This window comes from Triplophysa rosa, linkage group LG9 (assembly GCF_024868665.1).
Source record: "Triplophysa rosa linkage group LG9, Trosa_1v2, whole genome shotgun sequence".
Classification (NCBI taxonomy): domain Eukaryota; kingdom Metazoa; phylum Chordata; class Actinopteri; order Cypriniformes; family Nemacheilidae; genus Triplophysa; species Triplophysa rosa.
Window position 1 is genome coordinate 9,109,408 of NC_079898.1, and position 25,064 is coordinate 9,134,471.

Here is a 25,064-nt window from a genome sequence, read left to right on the forward strand (position 1 = left end):
AGGAACAACCTATAAGACCGAAAAATGTGCAACTCTGTGACCCAGACTCAACACAAACTGGGTCATGACTCGTGAGCGTCACAAAATTGTAATTTAAGACAGGACTGCCATTTAAAGACCACGTGTATCCAAGGGCAACGTGCAAAAATGTGTAACCTGGCATGAAGAGCACAACGCCGTGACTTCAGAACAATAATTCAGCAGCAGTTTTATGAACACCAAATGCCAATGGTCTCCCCCGTCTCCAACTTAAAACATGCCAGAATATTCATTGGGAGTTTCCAGCTCTCTAAACCCTAAAGAATAACCCAGTGTTGCCAGATCTTTCTTGCTAAAAAAGCAATCTGTTCTGATAAAGCAAGGCCAACCAAAACAAGACTAAATAGTGACCCCTGGGGGTCAAGCAGATTAAGAAGAATTGTCTGATTTCTTTCTGGATTTACTGTAGCAAAAACTGTGGGGTAGGTGGAAAGCAGTTTACATGACTAACAAACTTTTGTTTACATAAACTAAACAAAAACTATAGTGATTTATATTGACGTTATGTTAGGTGTGACTAGAACAGAAGGTAGGGCTATTAGTGGTTGGTCATAATTGATCATGCTACCATTACCAAGCTGTAGCAAGCCAAAGTATGTGAGTGATTATAAAAAAAATCAATTATTAATAAACCACAACCCATACTCATATCAAAAGCTAGATTAATGTCACTTATGGAGACATGCAGCCCTGTCCGGCCAATAACATAACACTGCTGAAACATGTTGTTGTGGTCAGACCTTACATTTCATAAATCTATATCAGTTAAAATGATGTGCTTGAGTTTTTTTATCTTTTTTTGTGAGACTGTCCCTGCCTGCCTCAGTTCACGGAGTGTCTACAGAGGCTCATTTCTTATTGTAGTGTTGCCCTCTATTGGAGAAATATCACAGTAAGATGAAGAAAACACTGTTGTGAAAGTAAATAGATTTATTTCTTTAACACGTATAAATACATAAAGTTTTTAAAACACATAAAATATTTGCACCAATATCTATGAACGTTAACATACATTTATACTGAGAATATAAGGCGTCTTTCTACTGGTTTCAATACATTGCGCAGCGTTTTATTCTTAAGACAATGTTAAATGTAAAAATAATTTCTCTTAAAAAAAAAAACAGTATTTCTTCAAAATATTTCTTCAACAGACATAATGAGGAACCATGTCAGAGCTTATTAAAGACATTTAGCAATGTAAACATTGATTGTTAACCTTCTATTAATTAGGGGCTTTTTGACCCATTTCTTTCCAGCTCTTCCACAGCATCAGGCCCTGGCTTTTACCCTTAACAACCATAAAGCGAGGTAGTTTATAGCCATTAAACTGGCCAACTCCAGCATCTCTTCCCATAGCAACCAGCATACTCACATTTCCTAAAAGGAAACAAATTCATATTGATGAATATTAATGTCTAATATGTTTACCACGTAAGGACACACAGGCAAAAAAAGGTTTTCAAAAACTGCAATGCAATCGCTTTCATGAGCATTTGCTGTCAAATCACCCGGCAATTATGTTAGCTGGAAAAAAGAAGCGCAGATATTCTGCCAAAACTTTTTCTCTTTCTGTGAATCATGAAATAAAGAAAATAACATGGGATCACAACAACATGAGAGTGAGTAGACTATAACAAAAAAACAGTTGAACTAATTCTTTAGCTATCTTTACTACTATTTAATATTCAGTTGTATTACCTGGGTGGTATGAAGTCAATGCTTTTCCAGACAGACTGTTTGTAATATTGGTGGCAGCAACTGCAGCATGAAGTCCAGCGTGATATGCCATCTTGGGCTCACTGATATTGGCACAGTCACCTACAGCGTACACATTGTCAAAGCCGTCCACTTGTAGGTGCTTGTTCACCTTCAAAGCTCCGTTCTCTGCTACCGACGCACCTGAAGAGAGCACAGCATATGTTTCATGTTAGTTTAGTAATTTAGTCTAATTAACGAAGACATTAACGAAATATAATGTTAATATAGGGCACAGCTAGTAGAAGTAAAAAAACTCACATTTCATAAAAGTAAATAACATTCTTTCCGCTTAGTAAATGAACTAGCAGGTGATCCGAACCTCATTAAAAATGTACAGAGCATCCATCCACATGAAAAACGTTCATCCACATTTTATTTCATCTGCAAGGTTCTGCTTTAAGAGCAAAAAGCAACTAAACTAACTGACAGACCAAACTGCAGGTGAATGGATCCACTCTCATGTGGGATGCACCATTCTGTTTAGGTAGCAGCCTTGTTACGATTTTACAGCACATGACTACCCACAATGTGCATTCCTGTAAGTAAACTGCAAGATTCACTGATGATTGTGGTAGGGTGGCACATGGTGTGCATGAGGTGACCGACCCCATTCTATACACTTAACATACAAAAAAAAAAAACACTTACTCAGACTGGAGCAGTATGCTTCGGAGTTGATCTTATTTCCAGTGCAGCAGATGACCAAGTCAGCTGTGACCTGCTCGTTCTTATTGGTCTTGACCACCATGCCACTCCGACACTTGTTGAATTCCAGCTCGTCCAGATTTGACACTTTATGGCCTGTATTTGAGTAAATAGTGAAACAAATCAAAAAGATATTCTTTCCACCTCAAACCATAATAGAACTAAGGATCATGGAGCATCTTGATTTCCTTAATGTCCAAGGAACAGTTAATTGCCAAAGGAACAGTTCAACCAAAAATGAAAATTCTCTCACGATTTACTCATCCTCGCATTGTCTTTAAATCTCATTGGTTCTTGCATGTTTTGTGACGAAACATCATATCATAAGACCTGCATGATGCAGAGGAGCTTAAGGTAGATGCTGCTAAGCAACCTCAACATGTAACATGAACAAACAGAAGTATACCCAGCAATAGCTCCACCCCCTTTTCCAGCAGCACCTGCTTGGCCTGTTCTTTTACACTAGGGAGCAGCTCAGGATCAGCCAAGTCATCGCGCGGGTGAATCAGAATCACCTAGATTACAAAAACAAACAGGCAGTCATGCAACTTAGACATCTTATTATCACAACATCAAATCATCAACATCAACAGGCAGTCACCTTCTTCTTCGGAAATTCTGTCTTGACCTCTGCAGCCATTTCAACACCAGTGGTTCCACCGCCAACAACCAGGATCGTGTTGGCTGCCTGGATCTGCAAAATTGGATAAAAACATATGAATAAATACAAACCCCACATACGGTTTGGACTGGTAATGGTTACAGCTACAAATGCACAACATGAAAAGCATGACAGTACAAAGACTCACCTCGTTCCCAAAATCCTCATATTTCTGAATAGCTGACTGGTAGGTGTCCACAGAATTGTGTTTGCCTGGGAAAGGTCCACTTGTACCAGTACACAGAAGGAGGTGTGAATAACGTACTTCCTGAAAACATATATCAGTAAATTTACATGCATAAAAAGAGGGCTCTGTTTGCTCATAATTTCGCTTTCTTCTGCTCGTACCTTTCCATTGTCGAGCACAAGTGTCTGCGTTTCCGTATCTATCCGCATAACACGTCCTTGGAGGAAATTTAACCCAAAAGTTTCTTTATATGGTATAAAAGTCTGTTTGGCAAAACCTGCAGGAACACATTCAAAGCTGTCGAGTTATCCCAATAAACCAGCTGTGTTACATTTTGCAGACAATTGTTGCATACCACTTTGAACCGAGGCACGTAGAGCTGCAACGTTGTGATGAAAGGCATCAAGGATGTCGATAAGCATAAATGGCACACCATGATGCTTGAGGTGTTGAGCAGCTGCGACACCACCGAAACCACCTCCGACGACAACCACATGGACGTTCTGGTCAATAGACAACTGCCCACCCATAATGCTTCCCTGCAAAAAAAGGGAAAACTGTGAAAACAAAATTCAGATTTTTGTATAGTTTGTAAAGTAAGATCGGTTCCGGTAGGTAACACACATTAATATGACATTATTGAATAAATACTATAGAAATATGATAATGAGTTGCATTAAGCTTTTGGGCACGTGGTGAAGCAGCCTAGTTGAACTTAAGTTTGCCCTCTTTCTGTGCATTCCAGAAATGCCTGCCTTAACTTTACATAGTTAGGACAAATAAATATTTAGTTTTACATATCAAAACAAGGACTCGTTCCAGTTTCTAAAAAAAAAAACAAGGACTCAAGTCAAAACGCTGATGCTAAAAAGCACCCTCCCATTGTGACAACTTACCCCATATACTCTGACAACACAACTGTATCTACTTTCCAGAATAATAACGAAAGAAATGTAGCAAAGACACGAGGACATGTGCCAATAAAGCGTTAAAATAATACTAAATAAATCTACCGTGACAAACATTTAAGCGAATAAAAAAGTGTCCCGCTCGCTACAGAAAGAATGTCAACGTAAAAGGACCACACATCCGTAAAGTCATATTCATAATTTACAAACACGAACTACATTATAACAAATAAACTAAAAAGACAAGCTCGTAATCCTTGCATTACATAAAGCATAACGTAATGTCTTGAACACTTACCGAGATATATGGAGATATATGGAATGCCCAACCAGTTCCTGCACAGTCCACACGGACGACGAGTCTCTTGTCTTCAGCTCTTATGTCTGTGCACTGCGCGGTGTTTTATCCAATGGCAGCGCGAGGTGTGATGGTGGAGGGCAGGGCTTCTTATGTGTTGAAGGATGTTCAGCTACACGGAAAAATGATTCCAAAATCTGCATTTCCTTTCCTCACCCAGAGGTATAGAGGAAGGTGCACGCGAAGGTTGATGTTTGTAATGATTGTTAAAGTGTTGTCTGTAGATCTGTAGTCACTGTCACGGATAGGTTATTTACAGACCAATCATCTAATAATACAGTACATTGCATATTACAGTGAGTGGTCATGTAGTGCTGAGTCACTGTGACAGAGAAACAGAGAGATGATTTGATTTGACTTAAGTATGATTCATCTCTAGAACCTTCCCTAAAAGTGCAAAAGGTCATACATTTCACCTTTACTTCGGTTATCAGTGAAATAATGGCATCTTGTTTAAATGTTGCATAGTCTATATTATGCTACAAGATCAGCAGATTCTGTAGCCATCTTCAAGAATCGGCTGAAAACACATCTCTTCCGTCAGCACCTGACCGATCAGTTCTGACTTCTATTTCTTTTCTACTCTTTCTATAAAAAAACTTAGCTGTATACTGTGGTAGGCTATATGAGACCAGTTTTATTGCACTTATGCTTTTTGTTGTTCCAATTGCATCTATTGTTTACCTAATTTTGGGTAAAAGCATCTTCTAAATGACTAAATGTAAATGTTATAGTTCATTAAAATCACATCTAACATAAAAGGGGCAAAATTACCTCAAAATGCAACTGAATTATAAGCTAATACCTGAATATAATTCACTGGAATTTAAACCTAAACTGAAATTTAACTTAAAGTTTTTTTTGTTGTTGTTGTGAAGTATGGTAGAAATATTAATTGGGTTACGTCGTGAAAGTTCCCCCAGTTTATGAAAGAATCTCTCTTGGCGCACGTTTGCCAACTGGTGGCGCTACAATATTAGTTTTACTTTTAAAGGAACAGTTCACCCAAAAATGAAAATTCTGTCTTCATTTACTCACCCTCAAGTTCCGACTTGATGAACACAAAGAAAGATATTTGGAAAAATGCTTGTAACCAAACATAGTAGGAAAATTTTCTTTGTAGGTCTTTGCACATACTGTCCGAAATTTACGTATGCTTTTTTTTCGTTTTTGGCGCTCGTTTGTACGATGTCTCTGAATTGTAAAAACGCCTCTCAAAATGCTTGCTACGGATGCGAAAAACGCATAAAATCGAACCCAGTCCGAATTTTTTTATGACGGACGAAAATATCGAAGGCAGTGTGTAAATGTGATTGACACAACATGGGGTCGTATTTATTTTTTAACGTGCGGAAATTTCGGACGCAAATTTCGGACTCGATGTGAGTTTCTTTGTTCTGTTGAACACAAAAGAAGATGTTTTGAAGAATGTAGGAAAGCAAATAGTTTGGGGGCATTTTTACTACTGTGGTAGTCAATGGTTGCCAAGAACTGTTTGGTTACAAGCATTCTTCCAAAGGTCTTTCTTTGTGTTCATTAGAACAAAGAAATGTATACAGATTTGAAACAACTCGAGGGTGAGTAAATGATGACAGAATTTTCATTTTTGGGTGAACACAATTTCATTTGAGCCTATGGCTATACAGAGACGTAGAATCGAATGGCATGTGAAATATGTAACCATAAGAAGTCGTTTATAAATGTGCGAATCGTTTAAAAAAAGGGTTTCTGATTAGCTTTAGCTAGAGTATATTTAGTGATATTGTGATAATAGTTAAATATATACACAACTGCAGATTGTTTGAAATTCTTTGTATGGCATTTTAAAATGAACTGCTAATGATTTACAAAGGCTTAAAATATATGTATAGCAGGCCTTTATCTGTCTCCTGTTAGATGTCTTTTTTTTACAAATTAAATCAGTGTTTGTTTGTTTTTATTTTATTTCTGCTTTAAACAATTATTTTGTGCGTTTTCTGTAAAATGTGTATGACCTTTTCGTAAAGCTTATACAATCATTAAAATGTAGAGAAAAAAATAAAAATCAGAGTAACAACAATGTTTAGCTTTAACTGTAATGTTTTTATTCCAGAGTGGGGGGCTGAATCTGGGGTCTTGGGGATCGTACTGTCAGTACAGTGAGTCCACCGCCTGACCAGCAGGGGCTGCAGATGGAGCATCAGTGAACGAGCAGTGACTCTCTCCATACTGAAGCTGCTAGTAGAGTCCGGTGAACGGACGCTCGCTCGCCCGAGGGATGAGTGCGAGTGTCTGTCCTGCAACAGTATACTTTAATCTCGGGAAGTGATGCCGTACTTATGTCGCAATTCAAAAGGCGAAGAGTCTTTTACTGTACATGACCGTTATTTTATGACCATATATTGATAGTACGAAACCGCAACTGATGTTGGTCAGAAAGTGACTTTAACGGGAACGGAGGCATCGTGAGTTTAACGGTAAGATGATTTATATTGCGTCGTTGTCATATTAACCCAAAGGAAATTTATTTTGATAGTATGCGTATTTATCAGGGTTCATGGTTTAGTGGGAAAGTACCACGATTTCTATTGTTTTACATGAGTCTTCCCCCTCGTTCCCATGGTGAAGTATACCAAACCCGCGTGCTGCATTGTGGGATACCTGTAGCCTTTTATGCTTAAGAGCAGTTTAATAGGGATTAGACACGAATGCTGTTTACTATTTATGTCTTTTATTGTTATTCTTTAATATTCACGTTGATATAATATATGTATTGATCGGGAAGTTCCAATAGTGCAACTTTTATTGTGAAAATATTGCAATAAAGTTGTGTAATCTAAAGAACCTGTTTTGACTTGAGTTGAGGGTCAAGGATCTTTGTGGTTCTAAAAACAAGACCAGTCCGTTTCAAAGTGGATTCACTGTCTCACAAAATTACATTAAGTTACACTTTAAAAAATTAAACATATATAAAATAAGCAAATTTACCATATTCTCCCTATAGTCACTATAGTTTAATGATATTATTTGTGCTTAAACTGTGGTCATAAAAAAATGGTAGTCAATCCACAAAAATCATGGTAACTTTACTCTTACTGTGATAAAACCTTGGTGGTTTTTTAAAGGGTAGTAGAAAGAAGGTATTTTAGGCGATGCTGTAAGCAGAATGGATTTCACAATCTAGATTCTGTTTTGCATTTTAAGGGCATTCTTTCTCTCCTAAAAGACTAACCAGGCTCTCATTGGCTCAAAACACTGAGGCATTTGATATGGATGAGTACTCAAGTTGTTAGAATAATATACTTTATTGCCAGTTGGACTAAAACAATGGAATTCTTAGGCACACTGATCTCTCTTTGCAAAACTAAAGACACTAAGAAAGTAAAGGACCAAATATGAGGCACCTCCAGGAAACAGAATGAATGTGTTTAAAAAGACAAAGTATAAATGCAAATGTCAATTGAATAGTCTATTAATAAAAAACCTGGCTATGGATTTTTCCAAAAATCAAACTATCAATTTTCTCATTGTTTGGCATGATAAGCTGTTCCTCTATGGGATAATGAAAGATTGACCACTAACTTTGTTTGTCACTGATAATTCTGGATTCACAGAACTTGCAGGCAGTTCAGAATGTTGTGGGATGGATGAGGAGGAGCAGAACCGCTATGTGGCCCAGCTGAAGGCTGAATTCGACAGCTGTGACACCACAGGCACAGGTTACCTTGACAAAGAGGAGCTTACCGCCTTATGCCACAAACTCAGCTTAGATGCCCATCTCACCTTGCTGCTGGACACTCTTCTAGGTCCACAGCATTATGCCAGGGTAAGATCAAAAGTGCTGTTTTTAACCTAACTGTGCATGAGATATCATTAGACATTAAAATAACCTGTTTTGTCTTGTTGCAGATTAATTTTGAGGAGTTCAAAGAGGGCTTTGTGGCTGTGTTGTCGAGGTCGTTGGATTTCAGTACATCAGAGGAGGAGAGCAGCTATCTTGAGCCAGGTATTTAAATAGCAGATGGAAGACATTTGTACTGTTTGCCCGCAGGCTTGGAATCTTCATCATGATTGTTGTTTCTAAAGCTGGTTTGTTGCTGATATATCATGTGCAGTTGATTTTAGTCCAGTCGTGTGAAGGACTTGAAGCCTTCTGGTGATGCTGCCTAAAATCTATCTTCATTTTGTTAATAAACAGCCCAGTGTTCATGGTTCTGTTCATAGGGAGGGTGTTGTAAAGAAAAACATGCAAATGCATGTATATATTATGTTCTGAGTGAAAAAACTAAACATCACAACCTTTTGCCACTTATTTGACAGAAAAGACAAAACATCACTTTTAACCACATAAATGCTGGTTTAAGACCAGAAGCGTTTGGATGCTTTCTGGTTGTTGAAATTGGCCACAATGACATTGGGACCAACGTGTTTTAAGAAATTTAGAAATTTAAACTTTTTTAAAATTTTAACAAGGAAACGTTTTTAACTACTTTGGAGGTCACCTTATGACAAGACATACAAACAATACAAACAATGTTTTTATCTCAGTAAATGAAGATAGATTTGGGTTTGTCTTATATTTTGTCAAGTATTTGTGATAACATCATGTTATGTTGAAAATCATAAAGAAGTACTAAAAGAAATCCTTTAATCCAAATAAAAGTCAAGTTTGTCTTTAAAGACAGTCTGGATATGTTTATAAAGACAAACTAACAACATGTTTATTCTTGTGTATTGTATTTTTTACAACAGTAGCTCATAATAACGTGAGGTATCCGCCAATTTTTTTTGTTGACTTTTATATTAAAACTAGATTTTGAGGGAACAATGCAGATTCTGTCATCTTTTGTTTAAGCCAAATCCAAAATATAGTTCACTTATGTGTCAGCATGCATTTGTAGTTTTGGGCAGAAATAAAGGTGTTTTAGTGCTCAAGGCTGCGTTTACCATAGTGAACAATAATATCTGAAACGTGTGATGAGAAACAGATGTTAAACTGATCTCTGATTCATTGTAAACATATTTCATTTTTTATTAGATGTACAAATGAAATGAGGGCAGCTTTTAAAATACATTCACAGCCAACATGGAATTCAAATTAAATCAAAGTATTTAATTTATTTTGACTACTTTCTTATTTTATCCGAGATATTGCCGATTTCTGAAAGGCCTCATTTTCATGTGCTTCTAGCAGTCCCAGAAGAAGTGAAGCCTAAATATGTGAAAGGAACCAAAAGGTACGGCCGCCGATCACGACCAGACAAGAATGACTTGGAGCTTACAGTCGACTCGGAAGACTCGCCAGCGTTTGACAAACTAGAAACAAATGGTGTGAGGAGAGCCAAGCTCAGACGCTCCACCTCACTGGAGAGTGTTGAGGTAAAATATGTACACAATCTAAACATCTGTGCCGTTTACAGTGGAAACCAAAGAGCTAAGTTTTTAATTGATTGTACTAAGAATCTAATTCACTTTGAACTCAAGTGTGAATTCAGTTTGAATGCAGATTGAAATGCAAGGTGTGTCTTGATGCGAACAGGCATTGTTAAAATGTTAGCACCTGTAATGTTTACACTGCATTGTTCTCAGAGTGTTGCATTGTTAGTCAGTTTAACACCTGAGTCAGTTTGGAATGGGTCTGGTCTGACCTGGTTTTCACAGACAGGAAGTGTGGTATTGTGGAATGTGCAAGTGCTGCGGGCCCCCACCTTCACCATACTTTAGTGTTACTTTTGGCTCAGGATCATTTCACATTCCCTCTTATTCTCTCTCTCTCTCTCTCTCTCTCTCTCTCTCTCTCTCTCTTTCTTTTTCCAAAGAGCACTTATAAAAGAGGTCTGTTTTATTCTGCTGTGTCTGTGCTTTTTCATCTGGAGTCATTTTACAGTGCCAGTTCAAATGAAAACCTGTACTTTTGAAACTCTCAGTCCTTGTATTTTGTTTTTAAAGAGTTATTTTGGATTAAGTATCATCTTGCCTTGGCACTAGAAGTAAATAATGATAATTTGGGTTGCCACAGTGTCCCTTTACAGAATGTTATGGGGGAGGGAAGCCTCCATTGTTACAGGCATTTTAAGTTTTAAATAACATTGTAAATTGCTGGTGTTGGCAAGGACAACTACAATTGTTACTGGTTTTTGTCTTTGACATAGAACCCTTTCAGCACAGTTTGGTGCTACAGTCATGAATAATAACTTGAATTGTGTGTTTTTGTGGAGTATTGCATAAGCAACGCAAAGGTCATAGGTTCGATCCCGAGGGAACACATACTGATAAAAAATACATCGCTTGAATGCAATATAATTCACTTTAGATAAAAAGTGAAGTAAAAAAAGGCTACGGCGAAGGTATGACGCAGAACCATAAATCGCCCTTTAGACTTGGGCAAGTTAGCAACCATTTGGAAACCATCTAGCAGTGCTTCAGCAACCACCCAGAATGGTTTAGTGACCATTTAACAAAACCACTCAACACCTTAGTATAAGTATAGCAATATCCTGTCAACCACCCAAAGAGTTTTGCACAGTCAAGCGCAACTTCCCTTTTCTTTAAAAATGAGAAATGTAAAAATCTAGTCCAAATAATGATTCTACTAAAGTAATGAGTTCTTGTGAGAGTAGATCTTAGTTTGTGGTGGTGTTGAACCATCAAATGCAGTAGCAAAAACTGAAAGCACGCTATTCCATCACGGGACAGTTTATGTTGGCACTCACCGTTATTCATTGTTTAGAGTAGACTCTGTTCGGATCGGTGTGTTTCAGTGCCTGTCTCTTAGTCTTAAGCATAGTTGGTTTTTCAGTCAGGATTAGAGGTCTTTTTCAGTCGGTCTGGGTGGAGCTCAAACTCAAATGGGTTTGTTTCTAAAGCATCAGCTGTGGTCAGAAATGTCAAGTAAAACAAGGGAAGGGTTTGGCTATAATTTGGCATGCCGCTTCCTCTAACTGTGCCTCTCATTTTAGAAACGCATACTTGCATACCAGAGCTCTCACTCCTTTTTTCTCTCTCTCTCTGTTTCTCTCTTCCCTGACTCTTATTTTCTGTATTGTGACTGTCCCATCCTCCCTCTCCTCTTTTGAAATATTTAGACCCTTTATGTAACCCATCGCGAGCGCTTTCAATGGATGAGAGAGATAACATGCTTTCTAAAGGCACTCTGTCAGAAGTGATTTCATGTTACAGGCCAACTCATCATGTTTGGATCAGTAATCTCTTTTAAACAGTGCACTGGCATTTTACATAAGCATTATGTAAAAGGCTTTACGATTTAATTCGTCCCCACTCCCCGCTGGTGATGTAACAGGGCGCTGTTATCAAAAATGGCCCGTAGTTGTCACAAAACGTGATGTGTACTTCCTGAAGAAAAAACGTTTGGTTTAATGTTTTAGATGAGCTAAGGTTTTAGACTTTGGTGTAAATGAACGTCTGACATCTGCACAAAATATAAATTCATGAAAATGCAAGGAAGATAAGACCAATTACAACTTCGCAAGCAAATATGATTGTCTTTGCTGAGAGTTATGGAATTGCAAGCTTACGCAAAGAAGTTTTGCATTTCGGCACATTCAGGTTTGATGAGCTCTGACATGTGAATTCATATCACATGAAGAAGTGTGACTAGTAGAAGTCTGATACGTCACAAAATTCAGCATGAAGGAAACCTTAGTAGTATTGAGTCACAATCCTATATACGCGAGGTCTGCTAGAAATGTAGCATGCAAGTCTAGTTACCGCGGCATAACACTTGCAGTTCTGAGCTTTGAATTGATGTAAGAGATTTTTTTACTGTATCTTTATTCTTTACTGTAAAAAAAACAATTTTTTTGGAAATTGTCAATTTGACGTCAGTTTGACTTCAACCGTATGTAAAAGTAACCTGCAATTTAAAGGGGTCATATGCCGCGAATACGTGTTTTTCTGTGTCTTTGGTGTGTTATAAGATGCCCATGCATGTATTAGACACGTAAAATTGCACAAATGAAAGTATGGGAACAAAAGATGCATTCTATCTAAAAGCGAATGCTCACCCAGACCTGCCTGAAACGCCTCGTGTAACCACACCCCCGCAAATCTACGTCAGTTCCAAGGGGCAATCTTCCGGTCTCTCCAACACGTAAGTGACTAAAACTGCTATTCATCGAGGCTGGCTCCAAAACAGAGCAAAATCTCATTGAGCCCCATGTTAAAATGGCCAACTTTACAGCACAAAAAAAATATGTTTACAGCCTGGTACAAAAAATTATTTTGGTCTATATAGGTTATTTTACCCTTCATGACAACTGTGAGGAGGGTGATTTTTTTTATAACTCACCCGCTTAATTTATATTAAGCCTTAATATTCTGCAAAATACAGTGGCTTGCAAAAGTGTTCAACCCTCTTCATTTTATTCACATTTTGTTATGCTGCTGCCTTATCTTAAACTACTTTAAATGATTATTTTTTTACATTAATCTACACTCCATGCACAATAATGACAAAACAAAAAACTGATTTTTGACAGCTTTGCAAATTTATTAAAAATAAAAAACAAAAATAAGTACATTGCATAAGTATTCGAACCCTTTTCTGGGACACTTGAAATTTAGCTCAGAAGCATTAGTTTTGCTTGTTGATGTTTCTACACTTCGAGTGGAGTTGACATGTGCCAAATTCAATTAAATAAGTATGATTTGGAGCTGCACATACCTCTCTATAAAGGGTGCAACAGCTGAAAATGCATATCAAAGTAAAAACCAAGACATGAGGTCAACAGAACTGCCAGTAGAGCTTTGAGACAGGATTGTATCAAGACACAGATCTGGGGAAGACTTCTGAAAAACAATCTGCTGTATTGAAGGTTCACAGAAGCATGTAGCCTCCATTTATCCTCAATGAAAGAGGTTTGGAACCACCAGATCTCATACTTGATCTGACCTCCTGTCCAAACTGAGCCATCGATGGAGAAGGGTCTTGGTTAGAGCGGTGACCAAGAAGCTGATGATTACTTTCTTAGTGATGGTTGAGCTCCATGATCTTATATGGAGAAATTTACAGATGGACAAACATCACTGCAACACTCCACCAATCTGGGCTTTATGGCTTAGTGGCCAGACTCAAGCCTTTGCTCAGTGAAGACACATGGAAACTTGAAATATGCAAAAACGTACTTCAAAGAATCTTTCAAACTGTCAGAAACAAGATTCTCTGGTCTGATGAATCTCAGATTCATGCATCATGTCTGGAGAAAAACAAGCACTGCTCAACACCTGTACAATACCATCTCAACAGTAAAGTGTAGTGGAAACAGCATCATGATGTGGGGGTGTTTTTCAGCTTCAGGGACTGTACACAAAGTACAGAGATAATGATGATGAAAACCTAGCCCAGAACATTCAGAACCTCGGACAGGGCAGAAGGTTCATTCTCCAACATGACAATGATCCTAAGCACACAACTAAAACAATGCAAGAGTGGCTTATGGACAACTCTGTCTATGTCCTTGAGTGGCCCAGCTAGTGCTTGAACCCAACTGAACATCTCTGTAGAAACCTGAAAATGTCTGTCTGATCTCCATCCAACCTGACAGAGTTTGAGAGGATCTGAGGACAAGAATGGCAGAAAATTGCCAAATGCAGATGTGTAAAGCTTTTCACATCATACCCAAAAAGATTTGAGTCTGTAAAGGCGCTTTAACCATTTTCTGAGTTGAGGGTATGAATACTAATGCAATGTACTTATTTTTGTTTTTTATTTTTAATAAATTTGCAAAGCTGTCAAAAATCTGTTTTTTGTTTTGTCATTATTGTGCATGGAGTGTAGATTAATGTAAAAAAAATTATCATTTAAAGTAGTTTAAGATAAGGCAGCAGCATAACAAAATGTGAATAAAATGAAGGGGGATGAATACTTTTGCAAGCCACTGTAGTTGCGTGGCCACTTGAGTGACAAGTGGTTTCAGCCAACCGGGCGCCTAAGCTCCAACCACGTCCCACCTTTTTGCCCATTTACGATGATCCTAGAGTGACGCGTGATGCCAAGATGGCGACGACCGGCTCCGCCTACTTTAGGCTTCATTTTTACTCTTCACAAACCTACGAGTGACGACAAGGACACTACGTCCATAATTTATACAGTCTATGGCCAGTTCGTGGTATGATTTGACTAAGACCGCCCAAATGTATACGCAAGTAATGTGGGCGTACCTGTCAGTACAACTGCTTTGGAACCTGATGTTCCAAATATGGTAAGAGGCGTTACATTTCCATCACACGCTTGCAGTATTCAACCAATCCCTACGCACTGGTTAACTGGCCAATCATAGCACACCTCGCTTTTCAGAGCGATGAGCTTTGTAAAAAATCTGCACGTTTCAGAGAGGCGGGGCAAAGAGGACATACAATCATGCATGGTATGTGGAAAATACAGCGTTTTTAAACCTTAAATCATGTATACACATTGCATTACATCTAAAACAAACCATAATATTCGTTTTATCCGTGTCATATGACCCCTTTAATGTTTCAAGATGAGATGGCGATAGGGAGGCAAAAGTTACAAAACTAGTCTTCTAGAACTTCTAGGTCTTCTAGGTTTTACATGTTACACTACAAAGTTCGATTAATGGCATACGTCATTACGTCCCTTGTCATGGTCCTGCCTTCTCATTCAGGATTTTCTAGTCGTGTGGCAGGATCAGGACAGAGCCCTTAGGTTTTATGTGAGAAAGACATGAGTTGTTTATGTTTTACATCTCATGTGCTTTCTCGTGTCTTGTCATTGGCCCCGCCCCTCTCGTTTCATGTATTGCTTCCCTGCCGTGTCTAATGTTTCCCACCTGCCCTGTGTCATTAGCCCTCGTTTGTCTTGCCTTTAAAATGCCCTCATGTTTCTTTGTCCTGTGCTCGTGGATTGTGTATGTACGTGTACCTGTACCTTGTGCTCCTTGTCTCATCCGGTCCAGCATTGTGTGTTTTGAAGTTTTGACGTTTGGTCGTGTTAGTTTTTTGTTACTTTGTCCTGCTGTTTTTGCCCCCCCGTGGGAAGTATTTTTGTTTCTGTTTTTATATTTAATTCTGTCTTCGTTACCCAATTGTGGGTCTTTTGTTTTGTGTTTCTTTATTTAATAAAAGTTTGTGTTAACCCCTTCATCCCCGCTGCCTGCAATTGGGTTCTTCCTCCACTGCCATCCGTGACACCTAAGTGACGCCGTTCGACGTTCCCTCCATAATTTCATGTATCAACAAACAGTTTGTCTTCGCCATGGTACCACATACAGTTTTTGGTGTTTCATTTATTTTCTAGAATTGTTGGCATCTTTCTTGTTTCCCGTTCGGACCAAAAATGTGCTTTCTTTCTTGAAGCCATGTTGTTTGCAGTAAAACCAAACAGCTGTCCACTGCCGTGCGTGTGTGTAACCTGTAGCAAAGTGCCGCGAAAGTTCCTACGAGCCGGTAATAGTGCGATTAAGGTGTGTACATGTCTATACTGCACTTCGATAATGCGACCAATTTAGGAGTACTCCACCCGTCTTAATTCGATTTGTGTTTACTACGATTATGAGTTTAGACGGATTAAGCCAATCAAAAAGCTCTGTTTACATGGTCCATTCTTAATCAGAGTATTGTCTTAATCGTGTTAATATCGGATTATTGTTGTCCATGTAAACGTGGTCAATGTTATGACTTGTTCCTCTAAAATTGCTTTCTTTTTTAGCCCTCTTATTTTTCCAGACCCCTTCCCCTCAACCACCTGGCTTCCCACTTTCCATGATTCAGTCAATTCCCACTGGACAAAATCTAGTCCCACCCTGCATTTTATTTCTCCAAAAGTATATCATATTTCAGCCTAAACTCTTAAGGAAGTACCAATGAATGTTGGTACAAATGAATGTTGACTTTTTAAATGGCCCCTGTTGTAAAACTTCCGTGGCAATTGAGAATAGATTATTGTTGTCTGTTATATAAGTATCATTATGTCCAGTCAGGAAGCATGCTAACATGAATTGGTTTGGGACTGAGATGAAGAGATTTTCAGTCCTGATGTGCACATTCACAATCTCGAGCACATATTCCAGTCCATATATTCTGTAACATTAATGTAAGCCACACCACTGCTTGTTTATGTAAATAATTGAACAGGGTCAAATGCATATTGCATACAAGATGTGTCACTCTTTTATATGCTGTAAATGATGTAGTGTCGTGTAGTATGACTTACTAAAAGATAATTTTCACAAAACAGAAAGATATTTTGAGAAATGTCTCACGTGGTTTTGTGTCCATACAATAGAAATCAATGAAGTCCAGTGTTGTTTGGTTAGCAACATTCTTCAAAATATCTTCTTTTGTGCTCTGCAGAAGAAAGAAAATCATACAGCTTTAAAACGAAATGAGGATGAATAAATAATAAAAGAATTTCCAACTTTGGGTGAATACTGTTATTGTTTGAAATATTTATTTATATTTGAGACAAAGGGGTCTCTTATTTCCCACTTCTGTGTGAACAGTTATGTAATGCTGTTCATATTCAAAGTTGAAGATAATTGATTGTGGCTTGTCCCACATTCATCTGGGTTTGATCCCTTTTTGCCTGAGGCAGAACTTTTTTATATTCTGGTTAGTGTATCATGTTTAATATGCTTCACCATTATGAAACACTTATCAAACCACATGTCTTACATGTTAGTGACATTATAAGTAAAACTGTTATCCACCACTGGATGGCACTAGCACACAAATAAAGTATAAAATAACTTCACCTGCAAGGGTCTTGACAAGCACTTTTTTACACAAACACATACTACTTGTAGTGTTTCTGCAGTATGTATTGCACAGTATTTACCTTTCTATGTTTGTGGAATAACCGGATGACATGCTAAGTTTGCAAAATGTGCACAACATAGCATACACAGGGCATAACAATATTTCCCATAATGCAGTGTGCTTAACTTGACCTTCCATTTTTGGTGTAATGAATGAATCAATGAATCTTTCATGTGCATAATGTGTATTGTTGTGTTGTTTTTTTGGAGGATCTATTGACAGAAATGCAATATAATATACATAACTATGTGTTCAGATGTGTATAAAAACCTTACATAATGAAGCGTTATGTTTTTATTACCTTTGACTGCTAAATGTTAAAATACGTTTATGCAAATCCAGATTAAAAATGGTTTTATTTCTTTATAAACATAACAGGCAGTGTAATATATAATAATAGGCTAGTATTTATATGGACGTTTCAACTCTTAAATGGATTTTTACAGAGTCTGAAGTCTGATGAGGACACTGGAAGCAACAAGGACTCCACTCACCACTATTTTGTGGCACAAGGTAGATAAAATCCTACTGTATTGTGGCATAGTAAAACTAAATATTTTATATCAGCACGTGACTTTGTTTCTATCTTTTTATGTATCCCTAAGGCCAGTTGAAGATCTGGAGTCAAGATGGAACAGGAAGTCCCCAGCACTCCCTCGACCTCCCCAAGCAGGAAGTGACAGACGGGCAGGTGAAGGCAGTATGGGCGGAGCTGGGGGTCGGAGCCGGAGGGTCATTAAACCGTGAGGAGCTGTTACTCGTCTGTGAACACATCGGACTCAAGAAATTACAATCTGAGGTACAGTTGTGTGTGTTCTCGGAGATGCATTTCATTTTACATTATTCATTTTGTTTAGTAAAATGTTAATTTGTTTTTATGTGCAGGATTTAGATGCTCTCTTCAGGAAACTAGACAGAGATCAGGATGGGAGAGTCAGTCTGAGTGAGTTTCAGAGCGGTCTGTTCAGACAACACCATCATGGTGCACCCATTTCTACCTCCACCCCTGCCCGGCCCAAACCCCAGCGCTCCATCTCAAAGGTCAGGATCAAACCTCAAGATCACTGGTGTTGAAAAGCCAGATTAATAAAACAATCTATCGATGCAGACATGAGAGTGTGACCATTTCTTTATTATTATACACGTCATAAAATTATGGTAAACTGAAAATTATAGAATACATGTTTCATCACTATCTCACCAGTCTCTCTGCCATCCTAAAACTTTAACTACACAGAATTTTTTGAAATATAAATAAATATGTAATACATAAAGCATTTTTTGAAAATCGAAACATGAACACCTATGGTCCCCTTTAAAACAATTTTGACATGTATATTGCGATACCCATTTGCAGTATTTCGAATGCATCTTGCAACAGTCTCCTTTAGTTTACATCACATTCCTTTTGTAAACGTTACACTATAGCATAGATAACTGACAGAAAAGAGACAGACTAAAAGCATTGGTGTTAGTATTTATGACAAACAGAATAAGTGTAGTTACATTACACAAGATAGCAAAAACGTTTCCAGCTGTAAACATAAAACATACATAATACAGTCTCTCAGACTACTTATGACATATTTAAAAACGATTTATTCATGCAATTCATATGGAGAAGTACTTGAATCCTGTACAATGTTCCAGAACACAACACATGAAAACTAACTAAACATGTGAAACCAAGCACAACTCACACAAAAACAACAGCAGCAGAAGTCTGGCAGAACGTACTTGTTTTTAACTCATACAAGAAGAGCAATTTTTATATAATGGAGAGAATATCTCCACTGTGACGCTACCTCTTTTTCTTACCTGTTAATTTATAGATGGATGAAATAAAGAAACAAAACCTCTGGATGTTTTATGCAGATAAATGGTTGCTTGTCAAATAAGAGTTTAGGTTACTGAGGGCAGCGCAGACTGAAATCAATTAAGTTAATGAAGAAGGCGGAGCTTCTGTTTCACTCTCTCCAGTCTCTAGCAAAGCACAAGTCATGTATTCCTGTGCAATGACCAAACCTGCACTAACATCTGACATGATGTACTGCACCACAGGCCTCATACCTGGCTGTAATGTATTTACCTGGGAATTTAAAGACACTTTGGAGTCTTATGGTGATGATATTTCAGAGGTGAATTTGTCCACATTTTCAAAAGCACACAAAATCTTAACTCATTTAGGAATGTAGGCACACATTCTGATGCTAGATTTGTTGGTTAAAATTTAACATCAGGCCAGATTAAGGGTATTTTGAAAGAGAGAAACATTGTGTTCTTTGGATGATGAGAAATTCCAAATTGCATGAATATTTCGTGGTGACCGGTGCTAAAACTGGGCTAAGCCAGCTTAAAGCTTAGGGATGTTTGTTAGTGGTCAGTGAAATAATTTTCTTCATGATTGTGGCTGTAGCTCTAGCGTGTCGAGGATAGCATTGTTCATTGTGTGGTGGGGCTGAGATCTCATTTTACACCCTTTCATTGCAGTGCTTTCGTTGCTGTCTCGATTGTTTTGCCTTTGTTTTCCTCATGTCATTCCCTCTTCTTTCTCAGGCCCTTGAGGAACGTGTGGTGCGGTCCACATCCCCTTCGATACTGTCAGCCACTGTGGGTCAGAGACTGTTGAGCCGGCTGGATGATGGGTCGGGATGCACAAGCCCAGAGAAGGTCATCGCTCTGTGGACGGAGGAGGGCATCCACAACAGCAGGGATGTTCTACAGGTAACGCAGCACTTTGATTTTACTGCATACTCATAAGTAGCACTTGTACAAATGATCAAAGTTATGGTTGGGGGAAACATGTCCTCCAAACATTTCAGAAAGTAACTAACTCACAGTGTATTATGTTGTGTACATGAATGGTACCTATTACTTTCTTAAATTATCATACTTCAGTGATCAGAATTTTGCTTAGCTGGTGATAAAATGAACGAAACTACCACAGACTTGATAGTGTGTAAAGTGGGATCAAAGCTGTACTTTGTTTAGTGAACAGAATGTCATTCTTAGGGGGGTTGACAGGGGCAAACAGGAAGCTACCCAGGACATTTTATATCAATGCCCTAACATGCTGAACATTTGATCTTATGATATTAGTGGGTGGTCTCCTGATAAAATGTTCTTGTTGTATAATTTACTTAAAGAATGTATTTTATTGGTTAACATTTATTTTATTAGTTTCCTTCCTAACTTTAGGTGAGAAACGCCCCCAAATGTCACAAAACCACATATTGTTTTGTGTTGGTAGTAACGAAAAATTCTATATGTGACCCTGGACCACAAAACCAGTCATAAGTAGCACAGGAACATTTTTAGTAATAGCCAAAAATACATTGTATGAGTCAAAATGATCGATTTATTCTTTTATTTTAGTAAACATCATGTTCCATGAAGATATTTTGTAAATTTCCTTCTATAAATATATCAAAACTTCATTTTTGTGAGTGGATGCAGCAAAATTGCGAACAAAAATGGGTGGAAAAACACGCCTACAAACTTCACTTGCTGCCAGGGCTGGACTGGGACATTAAATTGGCCCTGGCATTTTTGACCAGCTTCGGCCCTCCACCATTTTTGTCGACGGGGGGGTGCGAGTGGTAGGTTGTGCTGCTGTCATTGCCCTTCCTGTATACGTGTCCGATTCGCAATTGCATTCGCGTTCCGTGCATACGCGCCAGATTCATGCTTCTAATCCGTCCATCTCTCCGGCCCATGCATCCGTTTCGGCCCAAAAAGTACATCGGCCCACCAGGAAAATGCCCGGTATGCCCGATTACCAATCCAGCCCTGCTTGCTGCTCCCCGCTCTTTGGGAAGTACCCACTCAAGTTTGGTATCGATGTAAAGCTTAGAATTTCTGCTTTCGGGTTCGTCTCCTTTCCACAACGCCATTACAACAGTAAGCCAATAGAAAGCATATTTATTCAGCTTTCAGAAGATGTAAAAATCTAAATTTCGAAAAATTGCCCCTTAAGACTGGTTTTGTTGTCCAGGGTCACATATTCTATATTACTAGAATAGAGATATTAATTCTAAAAACACTTTCATATTTTTTTATTTATCTGTATCCAGTCAATAGTTTGGAAACGCTTCAAAAAATTATCTAAAGGTATGTGCTTAAATGTCTGAAATTACTTTTGTAGACAAAAATATAATTGTGCCAGCATAACATATCTTAATCTTCAACATATCTTTAATTAGAAAATAAAAAATATTAAAAGCAATATTTTTTGAGTGGATGATTAAGACCAGATAATGAATTATTTATATGATATATTTCGGATTTGCTTAATAGGACTAGGTGTTATAATCGCACAGTTTAATTGCCTAAAACGACATTTCCCACACTTTATGCATGACAGGGGGAGCAGGCAAGAATATGAATAAAGTAAACGAGGTCCGATGTTTCACCGGGGTCGTCGGGTAGGCATCCTCTGTGTTTGGGGGATAAATGATTACAGAAATACATAGCATGCTTACCTTTCCTTGCTATTATCAGAGAGACATCTCATGAGTTGGGTGTCCCACTTTCATCAGATTATCCTGAGTGAAAGATGCCTTTTTGGTGAGGTGCTGCTGATAATGCCCTTTGTGTGGTTCCCAACAATGCGACACATTGTCAGTTGTGCACCTCAGCCTCATTGGGTGTTTTGGCCCTTTATCACAAGACACCCAATGATCAGACCTGGGTGTGTGTCACATTGTTACAAGGTCATCTGGCAGCCCATGCTGTGTCCATCCGCCTCAACCACAGCCAGTGGCTTCTTCTTTCCGCACCACTGGTGCTGGTGATTATCCTCCACTGGACCTGTCCTCTGAACCCCACTTCAGAGGTGGACGAAGTACACAACTTCCTTACTTGAGTGAAAGTACAGATACTACTGGTCAAATATTACTCCACTACAAGTCAAAGTTGTAAAGACAGATTCTTACTTGAGTAAAAGTACAGAAGTACGTGCTTTTAAAAGTACTCAAGTATTAAAAGTAAATTTCCTTTATGTCAGCTATGCATTGTTTTATTGTCTATACCTTATGCCTCTGAAGCAACCTACTGAATACACCGAGTAGCTCACAGTATCAGTTGTATTAAAGGAGTAGTTCACTTCAAAATTGGCCCCCATTGCCAATTAATAATCTTTAGTAAAACCACAGCAACTAAAAATACCATAGTTTCATTATACTAGCTATAGTTTATATTTGTAGTTAAATTATGGTAATACAAATGGTAATAAATCCAACAAACACATGGCTTCTACACTTGACTATTTACAAGAACCTTACTACTTACTGGTAAATTGCTGCTAAAACTGGTAAAGGGAATATACAAAATAAAAGAACACGGCTCATAAATACATATAGGCCTAGGGGGCTAATGAGGATAATTAGGCTAAATGATCATACAGGATTATATCTAAACTAAACATATATGTGCTAAACATATAAAGCTCTTAAAGGAGTTGCTCACTGCAAAATTTGCCCCCATTGACTTTCCATAGTAGGAATAAAAATGACTATGGAAAGTTTGGTTCCTATACCATAGTTTGGTTCCTATATATAGAAAATGGTAAATTTGTGGATACTGTGGTTTTACTGCAAATACCATCCCTGAGGAAAAAAAACAATGATTTTTTTTATTAAATTCCTCTTTGTAGTGTGTTTTGGGTTTTATTCCAATAAGATTTACCATCCCACCAATAGCATCCATCACATGCAAGTAGACAAGTATCCATAGTACAATTCCCATTATAACCATTAAATCCATTACATTTTATGTTGTATTTTGGGCAGGGTTCTATTGTTTTTATTTCAACAGGAATACTTCAACTATAGTTACTTCAGTAAAAACATCATTCATTTTCCAAATCGCTTTAAATGATGTAGCAGCAGATCAGAAGTTAACACGCACGTGTAGCTCAAGGTGTACGTGATGCTTATTTACTGTTTAGCCGTTATGCCGATCATTTTCATGACAATGTTTCTATGATCTTTGACTGATCGTAACCCACAGATGATTACACAACACTTTAACATGTGCCTTTTCGTCTTTTATTGTTCTACTTGCCTTTTTAGAGCGCTATCAACGGTGTAGCAGCGCCTACGTTTACATTAGTTTAGCGGGGAAGATCCCAGAGTTGCCAGATTTGTGTTAAAAAAAGTGCCAAATGGCCAGTCAAAGCTTGCCGGAAAACCGCGAGCTTAGAAAAACTGTAATACTTGGCAACAGTAAAAGGTCCTGGCAGATCGCAAGCCAGATAAATTGCGCACACAGGAAACCGGCTGCATGGAAACCATTTTCTACTTTTGGACCTTTTTATAAATGTAGTGGAGTAAAAAGTATATTTGTCTTTCAAATGTAGTGAAGTTAAAGTACAAGTACTCAGAAAAAATAATACTCAAGTAAAGTAGAGATACTCAAAAAGTGTACTTAAGTACAGTACTCAGGTAAATTTACTTCGTTACTGTCCACCTCTGCCCCACTTCCTGTGTCAATTAGCTCATCCAAATTAGTGGCTGCAGCCTCAACAACACTTGCTTTGCTGGTAGCTCGGTGACATCACACCTCAACGCAACCATACGCGCCAACCCATTGGCTAAGGCTGTTCTAGCCCCACTGGCACCGTTAATGCATGCTCAGTGCCCCCGGACCCATATGGCATAACATTAATTTACAACACATTACCAAAACCTCAACGCAACCATACGCGCCAACCCGTTGGCTAAGGCTATGCCCCCGACTAGCAATGATATCATTGTATATCATTATTATACAGCACTGAAGTTAATTCTCTCATTGCACAAAATGATGGTAAAATAACAAAATGACATTTATTGCTATTTTATAAAAGTTTCACGTAAATCATGTGCACTACATACACATAAAATCACAAAAGTCATATTTTGGTGAAGGTAAGATGTTATTTTAAATTATCCACACTACATAAGGTATCAAAATGGGTAACAAAAGATACATACACAAAATGTGGATAAAATCCATAACCCACTATAATCCATAACCCTCTGCAATACCGACCCACAGAAGCACTGCTCTGTAGTTTTTTTTGGTTTTTATGTTGTAGGTTTTTAATATGAAAATATACAGTTCTATAAATGTAATTTTCCAGGTTTTGCATTGTTTTCAATTGTTTGTGTGCAGACTCTGGACTTTTCTCTGGAGGAGCGACTGTGTTTGGCTGAACTCACTCTGGCAATGGACAATGAGTTACTGGTCAGTGGAAATGGCATCCACCAGGCGGCTCTGGTCTCCTACAAGAACGAGATAAACTTCTTACAGTGGGTTTCATTCACATATCACATCACATCTATCTTTACTATCAAAAGAATATCACAGTATTTAAATCATAGCACTGTAGTGAATCACTGAGTTCTTTTATTTGGGTTCTTTACCCCCATCTGGAGGTGATATGGTATCATTGCTTTGTCCAAACACATGCACCTTGTCTAAGATGCACCAGGATGAATAGTCTTGTAATGCTGTGATGATGTCCTGAACTTTAGAGTGTTGGCAGACCAGGCCTGCCAGGAGAGAGACAAAGCCAAAGCTGATCTGGAACTGGCCGACCGCCGTAACCTGCAGCTGGTCAGAGAGGTAGACGATCGCCATAGCACCATGGAGTCTCTCAATGAGTCAAAGATCAAGTAAGGCCGCTCT

At 38.2% G+C, this 25,064-nt stretch overlaps 2 protein-coding genes across 4 annotated transcripts in view; one reads left to right on the forward strand and one right to left on the reverse strand.

The window, feature by feature from the left end:
- Nucleotides 1-961: 961 nt before the first annotated feature.
- On the reverse strand, nt 962-4,769 carry aifm2 (apoptosis inducing factor mitochondria associated 2). The gene is made up of 9 exons (XM_057342276.1): nt 4,557-4,769; nt 3,706-3,889; nt 3,512-3,627; nt 3,312-3,431; nt 3,104-3,196; nt 2,909-3,017; nt 2,446-2,598; nt 1,738-1,938; nt 962-1,416 (listed from the first exon to the last, which is right to left on the reverse strand). Exons 2-9 carry the CDS (start codon nt 3,878-3,880, stop codon nt 1,262-1,264), a joined length of 1,122 nt encoding a protein of 373 aa, XP_057198259.1. The 5' UTR covers nt 3,881-3,889; nt 4,557-4,769; the 3' UTR covers nt 962-1,261.
- A 2,071-nt stretch (nt 4,770-6,840) lies between these two features.
- ninl (ninein-like) overlaps nt 6,841-25,064 on the forward strand; it is a 28,021-nt gene continuing 9,797 nt past the window's right edge. For 2 of the 3 annotated variants that reach the window (XM_057342770.1, XM_057342772.1), the window contains exons 1-10: nt 6,841-7,072; nt 8,210-8,421; nt 8,505-8,601; nt 9,787-9,974; nt 17,840-17,906; nt 17,999-18,192; nt 18,279-18,434; nt 19,950-20,117; nt 24,549-24,685; nt 24,911-25,051. In XM_057342770.1, the coding sequence (XP_057198753.1) occupies nt 8,239-8,421; nt 8,505-8,601; nt 9,787-9,974; nt 17,840-17,906; nt 17,999-18,192; nt 18,279-18,434; nt 19,950-20,117; nt 24,549-24,685; nt 24,911-25,051 (1,331 nt within the window). In that variant the 5' untranslated portion in view covers nt 6,841-7,072; nt 8,210-8,238. The remainder of the gene's footprint in view (nt 7,073-8,209; nt 8,422-8,504; nt 8,602-9,786; nt 9,975-17,839; nt 17,907-17,998; nt 18,193-18,278; nt 18,435-19,949; nt 20,118-24,548; nt 24,686-24,910; nt 25,052-25,064) is intronic. The other variant, XM_057342771.1, reaches the window with a different exon arrangement.